This window comes from Chrysemys picta, chromosome 4 (genome assembly GCF_011386835.1).
Source record: "Chrysemys picta bellii isolate R12L10 chromosome 4, ASM1138683v2, whole genome shotgun sequence".
Lineage (NCBI taxonomy): Eukaryota > Metazoa > Chordata > Testudines > Emydidae > Chrysemys > Chrysemys picta.
The window spans coordinates 32,177,719-32,195,717 of NC_088794.1; the positions used below are offsets into that span (position 1 = coordinate 32,177,719).

At 45.0% G+C, this 17,999-nt stretch overlaps 1 protein-coding gene across 1 annotated transcript in view; it reads left to right on the forward strand.

The window, feature by feature from the left end:
* The first annotated feature begins 2,119 nt into the window (after positions 1-2,119).
* Positions 2,120-17,999, forward strand: part of RNH1 (ribonuclease/angiogenin inhibitor 1) — a 102,671-nt gene continuing 86,791 nt past the window's right edge. The window contains exon 1 of the mRNA XM_065591983.1: positions 2,120-2,224. Coding sequence (XP_065448055.1) covers positions 2,158-2,224 — 67 coding nt within the window. The 5' untranslated portion in view covers positions 2,120-2,157. The remainder of the gene's footprint in view (positions 2,225-17,999) is intronic.

Consider the following 17,999-nt stretch of genomic DNA (forward strand, 5'->3'; position numbering starts at 1 on the left):
GCTTTTCATGATGCAGTTTCCGTGAATAAAACATGTTAACCCCAAAATCCAAGCAAAATGTTGGATGATATTGAAACACGTAAGCCACAGGGAAAATAAAAACATAATGTAGAGTTCAGTCACAGGATTAAAGGAAACTGAGCCTGCAATGCCCTCTGCAGGCTGCCAGAGAACTTTTCTATAAGCTCCGACAGAGTTTCATGCCATTTGAAATAGCAAGTGAGAAAAAAAAGTCCTAGAAACATCCCTGATAGATTAAATAGCTAGTTTATGTAGTTTAGAAAGGTCTTCTCTACTGGGTCATCTAATCCATTCCCCAGTGCTGTGACAAGATTGGTTTCTTTATCTCAGACACATCCCTGATAAAATTTCCAGTAACTTTCATCAGCTCCAATGTCAGCAATTCCACAGCCTCCCTTGGCAACTTGTTCCACAGCTGAAATGGAAAATTATTCTGAATATTTACCTACATTCTTAAACCCATTGCAAGTGGTTTTGTTCTTATAGACTAACACAGCTACAGTAGCATTATAGTCTTTGACTAAATTACATCATCAATGCTCTTCAGGGTGTACTGCACACACATCTTCTAACTAAAGCATAAACATTCCAATTACTATATGTAGTTATTTAATTCTATGTTTATTACCCAAAGCACACTCTTTTCTATTTAATACTAATCTAAAACTAAGACACATCTTCCGATATTACCTTTTCTGCTATGGAACAACATGAGATTTGAATTATTAATAGTTATTCTCTCACTTATTTCTCATGCTATATACCATTGTTAGCTAGCATATTGTTAAGCAATTGTATTGCATAATAGCAGGAAAAGGGGTCAGAGTTGAAAGTGTGATTTGAGTGTCTAAAGTTAATTTTTGCATGTAGATTTTTGGTAGGGAATGTATGAACTGTTAGTATTCAAATCTTTGGGGCTAGATTCTCTGGGGCAGCACTGATGAATGGGCCTTAAGGAACTACTTATAACTCCTTGATTTGCTACCCTGACATAGGTTAGAGTCGCTTCGGAGTATTCTACTCTACACCAGCTGGCAGTGGTCCCCAAGTAGGGTGACCAGACAGCAAATGTGAAAAATCGGGACGGGGGTGGGGGGTAATAGGAGCCTATATAAGAAAAAGACCCAAAAATCGGGATTGTCCCTATAAAATCGGGACATCTGGTCACCCTATCCCCAAGCCACATCTCTTCTTCCCCACTCTCAACATGCCCCTGCACAGGGGCTGCAGGAGATTTAGTTTAGATGGTTGGTACATTATTATTATTTGTATAGCAGTAGCACCTGGGCGCCCCAGTCATGGACTAGGACCCGATTGTGCTATGAGGGTTTCCATGCACCAGGGGACTCCACAGCTGAGGACTTGCAGCTGGCTACTGCTCCCTTTGGGCTGCTTGTAGGCAGGGTGGACCAGTGATCCTGGCAGGTTCTGGATATGTCCTTATTACCATTTCCAGATATGGTCCATGTTTTCTTTTTTAACTGTAATAGTCTTGGTATCATTTGTTACTTTTGGTCACAACCTTTAATGTCAAAATAACCAGTTTTCTACCTGGACATGTTGGAGTAGCTACACTGCACTATCAATCATTACATTATGTGGGGCAGCACTGGGAACTGGAGTGTGCTTGGGATGGGCATGCATTTGGCCACTCCCTATTTTCAATTGCCACATTCTGGTAGTGTACGTTTGTTGCCTTCCCCTTTGCTACGTTGTTGTCTTCTTAATCTCCAGTTCCCTATTCCAGGAACACTTCCCACTCCACCCCCCAGGGGTCAACTAGTTACAGCAGCAGTGTTTCCAATTTAGTCGTTTTCCAACTCCCCCTCTAATTTCAGTTCCTGGGGAACACACTGCTGTTCCTCTTCTCTTATCCCTGAAAGTGGAGACCGTCAGACTGCCCCTCTGCAGGGTGCTTTTTCCAGTCTGACACCTACTGAAGAGAGACAGAAGCTTTTGGATTTTCCCCACGCACAAGCGCTATTGCAATAGTCACATGTCTTCAGGCAGCAAGTAGATTTGGAGCAGAAAAAGGCTAATGCAAACAAAGGAGGAAGTGATCATGTGTCTGTCTGTCAACATAAGCTACATCTAGTTCTAGTACATTCAGTGCCTTAGTACAGCTACAAGTACTGTATGGGAGCCAGACTTTTACTTTCCTTTTGCCTTCAGAGATTACCGTGTTTCTGGATCAGAAAAAGAGGTAAAACCGAATTCTAATGGCAAGAAATGGCTTTAGACACATTATTAACTATAATGCAACAAGACCACCCACCATGCTGGGTCCAAGCTCAGCTGGCTAGCCCGAGACTCTGCCAGTGCTACAACGTTCACACAGTTATATCTGGTGTGCTAGTGTAAGCCCTGCTTGCATGGAGCTGTTTACCCAGGCTGGGAGGCTCACTCTTAAACTGCAGTGTAGATGTACCCTGGATCTCCACCCCCAAGAGGCTGGGTGTTCCTCACCCATTCCTACCAGACGGGATATCACTGTACCTGGAGTCCCTCCCTACCAATCTTTACCAGTTATTTCCTCTGAGCATGGGGAATCCTTGCTCACTGTGGGTAGGTTTTCCCAGGCACTTAATAAAGAGCGAGCTGAAGTCCACCCATCCACCTCACTTTATCAGTGGAGCCGCAGCCCCTCTTGGCTGGGGGCCAGGGCAGTGTGTTGTGCCCTGAAGAGGCTCCCTTTTGGTGGTCCCTCTGCTGAATTAAAATGGGAGCCAGCCAGCAAGGCTGACCGTCCCATGGCCACCAAAGACTGTCAAAGGTAATGGAGGAGATGGAACCAGGAGGATTGGGGTGCAGCCAGGGGCTGGGGGGGAAAAGGTGCCTCAGTTGTCGGACAGCATCCTGTGTAATGTGGGTTTATTGGTGAGCAGTGGCACTGCCAGGGAAGCTGAGATTTGGGGGCGGGGGGAAGTCAGAGGAGCCACAAATGAGGACAATCTTCTTTTTGGGTGGTATGGGGTTTGGCTGGCTGGAGGGAACTATAGCAGATAGCAGAGAGGTTGGGGTAGGTGAGAGGGGATAGGGGCCCAGTTGGGGAAACTGGGGGAAAGGGAAGTTGGGGAATTGAGAAATAGGGTTCTGATGGCAGAAAGAGGTTGGCCTAAAAAGGTGGGTTTTGGCAGTGGGAGTTAGTCCTGTCATAACACTGCCATAGACTTGCCATTTGTTCTAGTTCCTGGAATCACACTGAATATGTTCAAAGTCTGAGCAATAAGCAATTCGATTTGCTCTATGGTTATCATTTGTCATCAGCCCTGCCCTGGCCATGCGTTGTAGGGGGGTAGATCACAGCCATTCAACTTTAATTTCCTTGACAGAATTTATTTTAGTGTGGGAGGAAAGGGGTTTTGCTTCAACAGGCCTTCCATTAACCCTTGGCCGGATCTCCACATCCAGCTGTCTCCCTTGGGTTAGTGAGCACTTGTGTGTCACAGAAATGAATACCTTGGAAGTAGGGCTGTCGATTAATCGCAGTTAACTCATGCGCTTAAATAAAAAAAAATTAATTGTGATTAAAAAAATTATTCACAATTAATTGCACTGTTAAACAATAGAATACCAATTGAAATGTATTACATATTTTTGGATGTTTTTTGACATTTTCAAGTATATTGATTTCTATTACAACACAGAATACAAAGTGTACACTGCTCACTTATATTATTATTTTTATTACAAATATTTGCACTGTAAAAATTATAAAAGAAATGGTATTTTTCAAGTCACCTCATACAAATACAGTGCAGTGGTTTTCAAACTTTTTTTTTTTTGCGACCTAGTTGAAGAAAATTGTCGAGGTCTATGACCCAACAGAGCTGGGGATGAGGGGTTTGGGGTGTAGGAGGGTCTCAGGGCTGGGGTAGAGGGTTGGAGTGCAGGGTGAGGGCTGCGGGTTGGGAATGAGGGGTGCAGGGTGTGGGCTCTGGGCTGGGGCAGAGGGATGGGGTGTGGAAGGGGGTTCAGGGCTTTGGGCTGGGGGTGCAGGCTCTGGGGTGGGGCCAGGGATGAGGAGTTTGAGGTGCAGGAGGGGACTCCAGGTTTTGGGGTAGGGCTCAGGGCTGGGGCACGGGGTTGGGGTATGGGCTTATCTTCGATGGCTCCCGGTCAGCGGTGCAGTCAGGGTGCAGAGGCAGGCTTCCTGCCGGTCCTCCCACCATGGACTGCACTGCACCCCAGAAGCAGCCAGCAGCAGGTCCAGCTCCTAGAGGGAGGCGCGCAAGCAGCTCCCCGCGGCTCTCACCTGCAGACACTGCGCCCCCCCCCCAAGCTCCCATTGGCCGGGAACTGGCCATTGGGAGTGAGGAGCTGGTGCTGGGGCCGGGGTAGCATACAGAGCCCGTGGCCCCCTACCTAGGAGATGGATCTGATGCTGGCCGCTTCCGGGACGCAGTGCAGTGTCAGAACAGGTAGGGACTATTAGTTTTTACTGGCCGGCTGCCAGGTCCCTGGGTGCTGAGCAAGGCGACCCACTGCCTTGCATTCCGCGATCCAGACTGGGTTGCAACCCAAAGTTTGAAAACCACTGTTGTTGTGCAATCTCTTTATTGTGAAAGTGTAACTTACAAATGTAGACTTTTTTTGTTATATAACTGCACTCAAAAACAAAACAATGTGAAACTTTAGAGCCTGCAAGTCCACTCGGTCCTACTTCTTGTTCAGCCAATCGCGAAGACAAACAAGTTTGTTTACATTTACGGGAGATACTGTCGCTTGCTTCTTATTTCCAATGTCACCTGAAAGTGAGAACAGGCATTCTCATGGCACTTTTCTAGCTGGCATCACAGCGTATTTACGTGCCAGATACACTAAACATAGATTCATAGATTCTAGGACTGGAAGGGACCTCGAGAGGTCATCGAGTCCAGTCCCCTGCCCGCATGGCAGGACCAAATACCATCTAGACCATCCCTGATAGACATTTATCTAACCTACTCTTAAATATCTCCAGAGATGGAGATTCCACAACCTCCCTAGGCAATTTATTCCAGTGTTTAACCACCCTGACAGTTAGGAACTTTTTCCTAATGTCCAACCTAGACCTCCCTTGCTGCAGTTTAAACCCATTGCTTCTGGTTCTATCCTTAGAGGCTAAGGTGAACAAGTTTTTTCCCTCCTCCTTATGACACCCTTTTAAATACCTGAAAACTGCTATCATGTCCCCTCTCAGTCTTCTCTTTTCCAAACTAAACAAACCCAATTCTTTCAGCCTTCCTTCATAGGTCATGTTCTCAAGACCTTTAATCATTCTTGTTGCTCTTCTCTGGACCCTTTCCAATTTCTCCACATCTTTTTTAAAATGCGGTGCCAGAACTGGACACAATACTCCAGCTGAGGCCTAACCAGAGCAGAGTAGAGCGGAAGAATGACTTCTCGTGTCTTGCTCACAACACACCTGTTAATACATCCCAGAATCACGTTGCTTTTTTTGCAACAGCATCACACTGTTGACTCATATTTAGCTTGTGGTCCACTATAACCCCTAGATCCCTTTCTGCCGTACTCCTTCCTAGACAGTCTCTTCCCATTCTGTATTTGTGAAACTGATTTTTCCTTCCTAAGTGGAGCACTTTGCATTTGTCTTTGTTAAACTTCATCCTGTTTACCTCAGACCATTTCTCCAATTTGTCCAGATCATTTTGAATTATGACCCCTGTCCTCCAAAGCAGTTGCAATCCCTCCCAGTTTGGTATCATCCGCAAACTTAATAAGCGTACTTTCTATGCCAATATCTAAGTCGTTGATGAAGATATTGAACAGCACCAGTCCCAAAACAGACCCCTGCGGTACCCCACTCCGTTATGCCTTTCCAGCAGGATTGGGAACCATTAATAACAACTCTATGAGTACGGTTATCCGGCCAGTACGCACCCACCTTATAGTAGCCCCATCTAAATTGTATTTGCCTAGTTTATCGATAAGAATATCATGCGAGGACCGTATCAAATGCCTTACTAAAGTCTAGGTATACCACATCCACAGCTTCACCCTTATCCACAAGGCTCGTTATCCTATCAAGAAAGCTATCAGATTGGTTTGACATGATTTGTTCTTCACAAATCCATGCTGGCTGTTCCCTATCACCTTAACACCTTCCAAGTGTTTGCAGATGATTTCCTTAATTACTTGCTCCATTATCTTCCCTGGCACAGAAGTTAAACTAACTGGTCTGTAGTTTCCTGGGTTGTTTTTATTTCCCTTTTTATAGATGGGCACTATATTTGCCCTTTTCCAGTCTTCTGAATCTCTCCCGTCTCCCATGATTTTCCCAAAGATAATAGCTAGAGGCTCAGATACCTCCTCTATTAGCTCCTTGAGTATTCTAGGATGCATTTCATCAGGCCCTGGTGACTTGCAGGCATCTAACTTTTCTAAGTGATTTTTAACTTGTTCTTTTTTTTATTTTATCTGCTAAACCTACCCCCTTCCATTAGCATTCACTATGTTAGGCATTCCTTCAGACTTCTCGGTGAAGACCGAAACAAAGAAGTCATTAAGCATCTCCACCATTTCCAAGTTTCCTGTTACTGTTTCTCCCTCTTCACTAAGCAGTGGGCCTACCCTCTCTTTGGTCTTCCTCTTGCTTCTAATGTATTGATAAAAAGTCTTCTTGTTTCCCTTTATTCCCGTAGCTAGTTTGAGCTCATTTTGTGCCTTTGCCTTTCTAATCTTGCCCCTGCATTCCTGTGTTGTTTGCCTATATTCATCCTTTGTAATCTGTCCCAGTTTCCATTTTTTATATGACTCCTTTTTATTTTTTAGATCATGCAAGATCTCATGGTTAAGCCAAGGTGGTCTTTTGCCACATTTTCTATCTTTCCTAACCATTCCTATAACCCTTCATGCTTTCCTAAACATTCGTATGACCCTTCATGCTTTGGCCATCATTCCAGAGGACATCCTTCCATGATGACGACGCTCATTAAAAAAATAATGTGTTAATTAAATTTGTGACTAAACTCTTTGGAGGAGTCTTCTGTTCTGTTTTACCTGCATTCTGCCATATATATCATGTTATAGCAGTCTCGGATGATGACTCAGCTCATCTTCGTTTTAAGAACACTTTTACAGCAGATTTGACAAAACGCAAAGAAGGTACTAATGTGAGATTTCTGAAAATAGATACAGCACTCGACCCAAGGTTTAAGAATCTGAAGTGCTGTCCAAAATCTTAGAGGGACGGGGTGTGAAGCATGCTTTCAGAAATCTTAAAAGAGCAACACTCAGATGCAGAAACTACAGAACTCAAACCACCAAAAAAGAAAATCAACCTTCTGCTGGTGGCATCTGACTCAGATGATGAAAATTAAAATGCATCGGTCCGCACTGCTTTGGATCGTTGTTGAGCAGAACCTGTCATCAGCATGGATGCATGTCCTCTGGAATGATGGTTGAAGCATGAAGGGACATATGACTCTTTAGCTCACCTGGCATGTAAGTATCTTGTGACACCAGTTACAAAAGTGCCATGCAAACGCCTGTTCTCACTTTCAGGTGACATTGTAAACAAGAAGCGGACAGCATTATCTCCTTCAAATTGTAACCAAACTTGTTTGTCTGACCGATTGGCTGAAGTAGGACTGAGTGGACCTAAATTCCCTGTAAGCTGCAGAACCCACCTGGCGGGGACCTGCTGCGGCACCCCCCCCCACCCCCATGCCCAAACCTAGCTGTGGCTGGGGTAGGGATGCCTATTCCACAGCCCCAGCCCTGGAGCTGCTGGGGGGAGTCTTCTCTCCCTGCTGTATCCCCAGAGCACCCTCCTGCACAGCCAAACCCCTCACACCCAGCCCCACCCCAGAGCCTGCATCCCCAGCCAGAGTTCTCATCCCCTGCACCAGCCCTGAGCCCCCTCATGCCCGGCCCCAACCCCGAGCACACACCCCCAGCCAGAGCCCTCACCCACGCCCCCCCCCCACACACACCCAAACCCTCTGCCCCAGCCCTGAGCCCTCCATCCCCCACCCCCATATTGGTGCACATAACAAAATTCATTCTGTACATGGGTGGGGAAAAATGAGAGGGAACACAGAAGTGGACTTGTAGGCTCTAAAGTTTTACATTGTTTTATTTTTGAATGCAGTTTTTTTTTGTACATACACATGTAGAATTAAGTTCCACTTTCATCATAAAGAGATTGCACTACAGTATTTGTATGAGGTGAATTGAAAAATACTATTTCTTTTGTTTTTTACAGTGCAAATATTTGTAATAAAAATAGAAAGTGAGCACTGTACACTTTGTATTCTGTGTTGTAATTGAAATCAATGTATTTGAAAATGTAGAAAACATCCAAAATATTTAAATAAATGGTACTCTATTATTGTTTAACAGCACGATTAATTGCATGATTAATTTTTGTAATTGTTTGACAGCCCTACTTGGAAGATAATGGGTGAAGGGTTGCAGATGGGGCAGTGCATCTATACATCTCATATGAGCAGCTATCTATCAGCTCTGAGTTATTTGTTTTCTGGCAGTTTATATAGCCAGCTTGCTATATATTAATTATATACAACGCCCATCGGGCTGGGGAGTTTCCTGGACTTTTCAACTTGTTCTCTCTCTCTGGTTTCCTATAGAGCCCATCATTAGAGCATCAAAATGTTTCATGAGGATTTAGCAACATGACTCATTATAACCTGTGGGTAGACTTGGCAGGATTCAATTTAAATCATTAGTCGTTGGTACATGTCAGTTTCACCTGATACTGAAATCAACAAAAAAAATATTGATATCAGCAAGCACAGCTTCCCCCACACCTAGTGCCCGCAGGGATCCGGTGTCATCAGCCCTGCAGGGAGCCCTCTGTAGCCCTGCTGTCACAGGGACACTCACTCACTGGCCAGGAGTGCAGGGGCTATCCCTGGCAAGAGCCATTTGACAGCAAGGTGGCCTCCCCCATGGCCAGGGTCTTGTCCTCCTCCCTGGTTGGGGTTCACTGCTCCACTGGGCCAGGATTGCAGCCTCCCCCACACCTGACACCCAGGTATCTGAGGCCCCTTGGCAGCACTAGGAGCCCCCTATAACTCTTGTCAGTGCTGCCCTAAGCCTCTTCCCCCCTTATTTTCCTGCAACTGTGAAAATTCAAAAAAATAAAAATTGAAAAATAATGCTTTGAAATATCTGTTAAAATTATAAAAAATAAAAACTGGATTCTGCCAAGCCTGTCTCTGGCCCAGGTGCATGCAAGCTGCGCCCAGCAGCTCTCCCAGGGGCTGGGCTTTAGGAAACTTTCTGCAGTCTCTCCATACTGACCGTAATGGTCCTCCAGGGACCATTACACTGGCCAAGGATTGCCAGAGATGGCACACTTCAGCCAGGCTCCCCCCTGGAATACTTACTACCCTGGGCTGGGCAGCAGCAGGCGGCACAGAGCCAGCTATGCCATTGTTAAGCCATTGGGGCTCCTCTAGGCAAAGGGTATCTCCAGCTGGATGTTTAAGCTGGTTGTCTGTCCCGGTTGCACCAGAGCATCAAGTTCAGTGGGATTTGGATCAGGCCAATAGGCAGGGATGAAGGGCACAGGAGCATGCTTCACCAGGCAGCCACTTCTTGGGAATGTGAAAAACTGAGGCTGAAACCTCTCTCCAGTCCATAGGCAGCAAATGTCATCAGCTGCACTGGTAAAATCTCTGGTCACCACAGACGGAGCTTTCCAGGGGACCTATGTACATTTGCCTGAAAACTGTTGCTTGGTGAGGCTTGGTTACCATTATTGCAGAGGTCCTTTAAGCTGTCCCCTGATGGCTGGTTTCTATGCTCTGAAGTGGCAATGTGGAGGAGATGATCATCGTCGCATTGCAAAGTGTAGAGTAGACTGTCCAAGTCCTCTTTCACAGAAGGACTCACTAGGGAGGCAGGCAGAGGTCAGCTGTTTATTTAAGAGATAACCGGTATCCCTTTCAAGTTACAAAACAATAACCTAATGCCGAGCTAAATAAACCTCAAGGCCAAAGGCTGAGGAGTTTGTTAGCCTAGGACACAGGTACTGTATTACCAAGCTAACAGAGAATGCCACCATTGTATTGTTATACTGAATTGTATCTGCATCCCCACCCTTGATGTTCTTCAGTCCGCCTGCTCTTCCCTGTCCATAGAGGAAGTTAATAAACCCAGACTAGTGGCCGGGGGAGGGCTGGGTGGGAGGGTCAAGGCCAACCAGGTGTGAAATGCTGCTCAGGGACACAGATGGTGAGCACTAATTGCCTCTTCTGGCAGTTATCTTAGGCCTTATCTGTAGTTCTTCCCTGCATTTCTGAGCAACAATTTGCTCCCAGCTTGGCCTCCACCTCCTTCTCCATGTTCATTAACTGCAGAACTGGAGGGTGGAGTCTCACATATGCCTCCATGTCCCTTACATGTAATTAGTCTTCTTGCAGCTGGGAAATGGGGGAGAGGGTGGGAGAAAGGATTAAAAATAGATTAAAATGCAATTCTTAGTAGAGGTGAGGGGCTAAAACTGCCTCAGGGTCAAGGATGACTAGGTGGGATGTATCACAGTCCTGGTAAAGTTTCCCCTGCTGGACTCCCATCACGCTGGGCCAGCTATGCTTTAAGCTTCCTCCTTAGTCTGGGTAGGCTCCAGAACTCTCTCTTCCTTTGTCCTCCTCTCTAAACACAGGCAGTCTGTTACTCCTTCCCTGAAATGGGGCATCATGGTCCAGCTGTCCTAAGCTCCCCCCATCCCAAAGGACAGTCCAGTTGCTGAAGCACACCCTTTCCCAGAGCCCCAACCATGTAACATGTGATGGGCAAAGCACAGAACAACAGGCAGGGCCGGCCCACAACATTTTGGCACCTGAGGCGGGGAGCTCAAATGACGCCCCCATGCCCCCTCGCTTGGGCCAAAAGTTTGAAAGGTCTCAATTGTGCCTTCTTCCTGTTCTACTCCTCTCATGGTACTGCTCTGCTACCTACCCCAATAAAGGAGAACTAACAATTTAAAATGCCTTGTTCAAAAATTTTAAGTAACACTTAACTTTCAAACGCCTGAACAGCAAATGTAACTTTTCTTGTCTGCGTAGTAAACACTGGCATTTTTATCTGTTTGAATAATCAAAGTGGTGCTTTCCGTGCCTTCTTGGTTGCAAAAATTTGAACGGTTTCCTGCTGAAGGTCCACAGTCTGGGCCATCTCATGCTCTATTGAGATGGTTGCAAGGCCGACCAGCCTCTCCTGTGTCATTGTGGAGCGTAGATGTGTTTTTATTAACTTCAGCTTAGAGAAGCTGCGTTCTCCACTAGCAACTGTTACAGGAAGTGTTAGAAGTATGCGCAGAGCAACAAAAGCATTTGGAAAGAGAGTAGTCATATTATTTGTGCACATATATTCCAGAACAGCCTTTGGAGTTGATCCTGCTGTATCTTGACAGGGCTTTCAGTTCATCACCTAAATCACTCGCATCAATGTCGCTCATGTCATCATGTGCCAACACTGTCTCTAGTGCCCTGCATTGCTGGTGTAGGTCTTCTTCAGGTACAGTGAGGAGTTTTGGAATATCATACAACATCCCAAATATACTGCTGTGTTCCTTGAGCTCCTTGAAACATTCTTCAACTGACTGAATTGCACAATTTAACACCTGGTTAAAGAATTCAACTTTGAATTGTTGTTTAGGGTCTCTTATGGGATTATCCCGTGCCTCATATCAAAATGTCTTCTTCTTCGGTGACTCTTGTATTCTTGAATGGGTGGGGAAATAGCTTCAGTGTGAAGTTCCTCTGCCAACTTCTGTGCACTCTTCAGAACGTTTTGAAATCCCTCATCTGACCAGTAAGACTGTAGGTATGACTTTGCTTTGTCCAGTTATTCCATTGCTCCAGATATATCAAGGTAAGCAAGAGACTCCAAGGTGTTGACAACATTTATTTCAAACAGTACGTCATGCCACAACACTAAGCCACACAGAAATTTGAAGTTAAGTACGTTTGTGGTGATTCCATTTCCCCACTACCACTGTTCTCCCACAAACAGTTCCTGTCATAGCATTATCCTCCATAATGGCAACTATGGCATCATCTATCTTCCCAATTTGGTGTTTGATAGGCTTTATTGCCTCCACTCCACTTTCCCATCGTGTGGCACTCAGTGGTTTCAGTGTCAGAGAGGATGTTCCCAGATGTTGCTTCAAAATTTGCCATCGATAAGTTGATGCAGAGAAAAATACATAGATGCTTTGAATTACATTAAAAAATTCAGCAGCCTCACTAGAAGCTGATGCTGCATCACTGACCACCAAGTTCATTGAATGAGAACTGCATGGGACAAAAAAAGGTTGAGGGTTTAACTCTCGGATACGTGTCTGCACTCCTCTGTTCTTTCTTCTCATGTTGGCATCATTATCGTAGCCCTGACCTCTCATGTCAGCTATCGCAATTCCTGTATCTTCCAGTTTTTTAAGAAGCACATTTGTCATACCAGCTCCTGTACTATCATCAATGTCAATAAATTCTAGAAAACGCTCTCTGACCATCACCATTGCAGGGACATTTTCACTAGGGTCTGTTGTTGTTACAAAATGCACCATTAAAGTCATTTGTTCTGTATGGCTGATGTCAGGTGTGCAGTCCAGAATAACAGAGTGATAGCTTGCTGACTTCAGATCTGCCATAATCTTCTGTTTGACTTTTGTTGCCAGTAACTGTATGATCTCATTTTGAATTGTTTTTCCAAGGTAGTAGTGTGTGTACATTTCTTGGGTGGTGACTCTTCTTAGATGCTCCTGGAGTACAGTATCAAACTCAGGCATCAACTCCACAATGTTAAGGAAGTTTTCATTGTATGGCACATATAGCTGATCTGCAGTGCCATGCAGTGCTAGGTTTTGGGTAGCAAGCATTTTCACAATGGCAATGAGCCTTTTCAGAACATTTTGCCAGTAAAGAGACTCTGATGCAATCTTCTCTTGATGCTGATCATCTATGGTGGCCTTTAACCTTAGTCTCATCTCAAGCTCTTTCCACCTATGGAATGCTCTCTGGTGATTTGCTGCCTTCTCATGGCATGCCAGATTTCTAGCCAGATTTTTCCAGTCCTTTGTTCCTGTAGAACCCAATGTGGCTGGAACATTAGACTGGAAGAGCCTGCAACAAAAACAGTATGCAGAATTCTGGGTTTTTGAGTACATAAGCCATGGCCTCTCCACTTTGTCACCATTGGGGATTTCATGCCAATAATGTGTTGGATGGAAACTTCTATTTTCATTATCTTTGGGGAACATGAAGTTTTTCACTTGCTGTGGCCCATGCAGTACAAGGAAGTCCCTCAGGCTACTGCTCAAGTGCGTCCACAGTCCTGGATCATCTAGACTTAAGGAACTAAACTCAGCAGCAGCTGTTTCTTGCGCCTCCACCACACTCTTCTCTGAGCTACACTTTTCTTCAGGAATGTGCATGGTTACATCCATTTGAGATGGAGATATGGATGCTGCAGTAGCTGCCAGGTCACCTGCACTCTGACTAACTGGAAGATCAGGCATCTCCTCACCACTCACATCCTCTCTGGGGCCGGAAAGCTCACCGTGAACATTTGTGTCTATGTATCTCAGGAGAGCTCCTTCCTGCTTAGATAGAAAAGCTTCCTTTGCTTTCTTTCTTTTTCTGAATGCTGCCCCAGAGGAGCGTTTTCTTCTTTCACTCATGACTGCTGTTCTGTGCCAGCTATAGTGACTCTCAACACTCAGTTAAGCAGGACAAATAAGTAGGCTGGTAGCAGGGCCTGAGTGAGGGAAGAGATCAGCGTCTTTAGGGCCTAACTGGCTCCTACTACTTCAGTTGACTGCCTGTTCTCCTCAAGTGGGTTCAGGGAAGCAACAGGAAACAGGAAGCTCCCTGAGAAGCCGATGTTAATCAGTCCAGGCTCCTGGGGGTGCTAGAGAGGTACATAAGAGGCTCCTCCTCCTCTCTCTCCCTGCAGCTCCTGCTGCTTTCTGTTATTTCTTCTTACCTTTTCTCCTGCCTGCCTGTTATGTCTCTTGTGCCCTCCTTCCTCCAGCACAGCTCTCCACCATCTCTTTCCATCTAGAGCAGAGAGAATACATATGCACCAGCAGCAGACAGAATTTTCTACACTCTGGGTCCTAGTGCCCCCCCACCCCAGTCTGGCACCTGAGGCACCTGCATGGGTCAGCCCTGACAACAGGCACTGCACAAATGGATTCTAAAACAATTACTCTTTATTTTAGCCAATGCAAGAAATATACAGCTCTAGATAAAATTATACAATTACCTAACATGTCCCTGCCCCAGGTTCCTAACCACTTTTGAGGATTGTTGGGCTTAGGTCACAATCTTTTAAGGGGTCCAGGATCCTTCCCATCCCCTCCTGCAGAGTCTCCTCTCACCTTCCTCACTACTACCTCGCAAATAACAGTGACTAGAGACTCTTCATTTTGTACCCTTCAATCCCCTTGCTCAAGTGATCCCCAGATTAGGGTTATCTAGTGATTTAACTCCACCACCAAGAGATCAATTGCTCAGTTACCACCTCCTGGAGTTCAGAGTTGAAAAACTGGTTTGCCCAGAGCAGTAGCCATCACTTTGTCCAAGGGTGCTCCATTTCAGTAGACAATCATCAGTGTTTAATGACCCTCCATTGTTAGCCCTGTGCCAGGTGCAATAATTTCTCCTGTCACTTCCTGTGGGTTTTAGCTCAATATGGAGGGAAAAGACATCAGAGAAGTGAAGCGCCACACATTCAAAATGATGTTTGCTAACTGACCCAGACACAGAATTCACACTATCGAACAGAATTCATGAGCTGTACATAGATTTCCCAGATTGTCACAGGGAGATATTAGGAGGTCAGAGGAGAAGATGGATAGGGTTGAGAAATAGAGGTGGCCATGTTTGCTGCGGGGAATATGGATGAGGAAGGTCAGAGGGCAGTAACAAATCAGAATGGTGGGATTTATAGTAGACAGTTCATTTATAGTAGAATTGCTATAAATTTAGAGACAATACAGTAATTATACAGATCAATATAACCTGATTGGCTGAGGACTATTAGCCAACCAATACAGGGATTGCATAAAAATACAGCTAATATTTTCAAACTTGAGCCCATTAATTCAGATACCTAACTACAGGCTTTAGCCCCTAAATAAGTGGCCTAATTTTCAGAAGTGCCTTTAATGGGACCACTCCTGTGCTCAAAGTTAAGCATGTGTAGGTGTCTGCAGGCTCAGGCAGTAAGGAAGTTATCAAAATAAAGACTTACTCCATCAGTTTGTTTTCAGGAAATCTGCTCTGGCACTTGGTACCAGAGCTAACCAAGATCTGCTCATGTTAGGCTTCATTTGTTACAGTCACAATCAGCCTTATAAAGTTGCACCATAAATTAAAAAAAACCTAAACACCTTAGAACAACATTGTTCTGCTGTCCTCTCTGGCGCCTAACAGTATTCAGATATAATGCATAAGAGAGGAATCACCAATAAAATACACAGGAGGGGGGGAAAATGACCAAAAATGTGTGTGTCTCTCTCTATCAGGCATTGTGTGTATAACAGCATTTTTTGTCACCAAACAGCAGTGGTTGCATAGAAACCAAGGCAGGAAATAGCTGGCTGCTGTCTCTCACCGACTCCCTTTTCAAAGAGCTGTGCACAGCCAGACAAGTATTGCAGGATTGGCAAAACCTGATTCTAGTTTAACTTTTCCTTTTGGGGGATGGGAGCTGTAGAGGCTAATCTGTGGATGAATGGCTGGTTGTAATTAATCAGAGAATCATCATTTGAGTTAAGAAGAAAGAATCTTATATTTTAAAAATAAAATAAAAAAACTGGAGGAGGGATTCACTTCCTGTTCATTGGGTCTAGCCTAATAAGCTATTTATACCCACACTTGAAAGCCATGGGCTTTTCCATGCTCCATCCCTGGAAAGTTGGGCTGGGGGATGAGATTACCCAAGGGATTTAAGTTTTTGGATACAAACATAAGGGAATGAGAAAGGGTGTGGCTAGCAGGCTAGAGTGAGGAAGCGGTTTAGAGAGATGACACATAGAATCCAGTAACTCACATGAATGTAGTTCATGCAATAATAGGATGGATGTGTCATGGAAGCCTCCTTGTTTCTCCTGACTATGTTCTGGGTTTGTATTTAGCCTCTGGGAAAGCCCTGCGATGGCCACACCTTCTTCCAAAATAATCACCATAGCAGCAAACAGAGCGAACTTTCACCAGCTTATCCTGAAGCTTTCCACTCCTTTTACATGTGAAATGGCTGAGAACAGAGGCTTCTCAGCCTTAGGACATACAGCTCAACCATGCTCAGTGTCTTTCAAAGTGTTTCCGGAGAGAATCAGAGGTACAGGGCCAGGGAGAAAAGCTGTTGCCTGGGACGGTTTGTAAAAGAGATGGAGGTAACACACTGATGGGGACATAAACCCTTAGCAATTTCCCTGAGAGCTGGACATTTTTAAGCCTCTGAAAATTGTTTTTTTGGACTCTTCAACCAAAACAAACACATTCTCAGCAATGGTAGCTGGGGTTGTTAAAGGTCCCACCAAACGTAAGCCATCACAGGCCTTTTCTCCCTAAGGGATTCTCTTTCACACTGCTGTCTTAGTTCCCTAGTAACTCTGTGTCCTCTCCCATTAGATTCCTCTCTATTAGCTTCTATGCTGTCTCCCTGAGGGAAACACTCCCTTACTCTCCCTGGTAGCATTTGGGCACTGATATTAGGTGAGGAGGTTGTGACGGGTTGGATCACAGAAACCCCCCTTGGGAGCTGCCACCCGATGTGCAAAGATTACCCCTGCTTCTGTTTTCCCTGCCAGCTCAGGACTCCAGCACCCTGTCTTGCTGAGCCAGACCCTCCAGTCTGGCTCCAGACACAGACCCAGGGTCTGAATCACTTGTCCCAAAGCTGCAAGTTTACCTGAAAACAGCTCACAGAAGTGTGCTTGTCTTTAGCACTCAGATGCCCAACTCCCAATGGGGTCTAAACCCAGATAAATCCGTTTTACCCTGCATATAACACTGATAGAGAGAGATGCACAGTTGTTTGCTCCCCCAGGTATTAATACATACTCTGAGTAAATTACTAAATAAAAAGTGATTTTATTAAATACAGACAGTAGGATTTAAATGGTTCCAAGTAGTAACAGACAGAACAAAGTAAGTCACCAAGCAAAATAAAATAAAATGTGCAAATCTATGTCTAATCAAGCTAAATACAGATAATCTCACCCTCAGAGATGCTTCAGTAAGTTTTTCTCAGACTGGACACCTTCCAGGCCTGGGCACAATTCTTTCCCCTGGTACAGCTCTTGTTCCAGCTCAGGTGGTAGCTAGGGGATTCTTCATGATGGCTCCTCCCTTTTGTTCTCTTCCACCCCTTTATATATCTTTTGCATAAGACAGGGACCCTTTGTCCCTCTGGGTTTCCACCCCCCCTCACTGGAAAAGCACCAGGTTAAAGATGAATTCCAGTTCAGGTGACATGATCACATGTCACTGCAAGACTTCATTACTCACTTGCCAGCACACACATATACAGGAAGACTCACAGGTAAATACAGCCATCTGCAGACAATGGGAGTCATCAAGATTCCAAACCATCCTTAATAGCCCACACTTTACATAATTACAATAGGCCCTCAGAGTTATGTTTTATATTTCTAGTTTTAGATACACGAGTGGTACATTTCTACAAATAGGATGATCACACTCAGTAGATTATGAGCGTTGTAATGATACCTTACAAGAGACCTTCTGCATGAAGCATATCCCAGTTACATTATATTCACTTATATTTTTATAAAACCATATAGACTGCACAACGTCACAGAGGTGGATTTATTTTTCTTCAAGGTGGAAAACCTAAGAATGCCAGTCCAGATCCTCAAAGGTATTTAGGCCCCTAACTCCCAGGATCTGGGTCAGCATGTCCAGTATTTTGTCTAGCACCGCCACCACAAGTGCCAACTCTTCCCAGCCCCACCCGCAATCTCCCATCCGTGC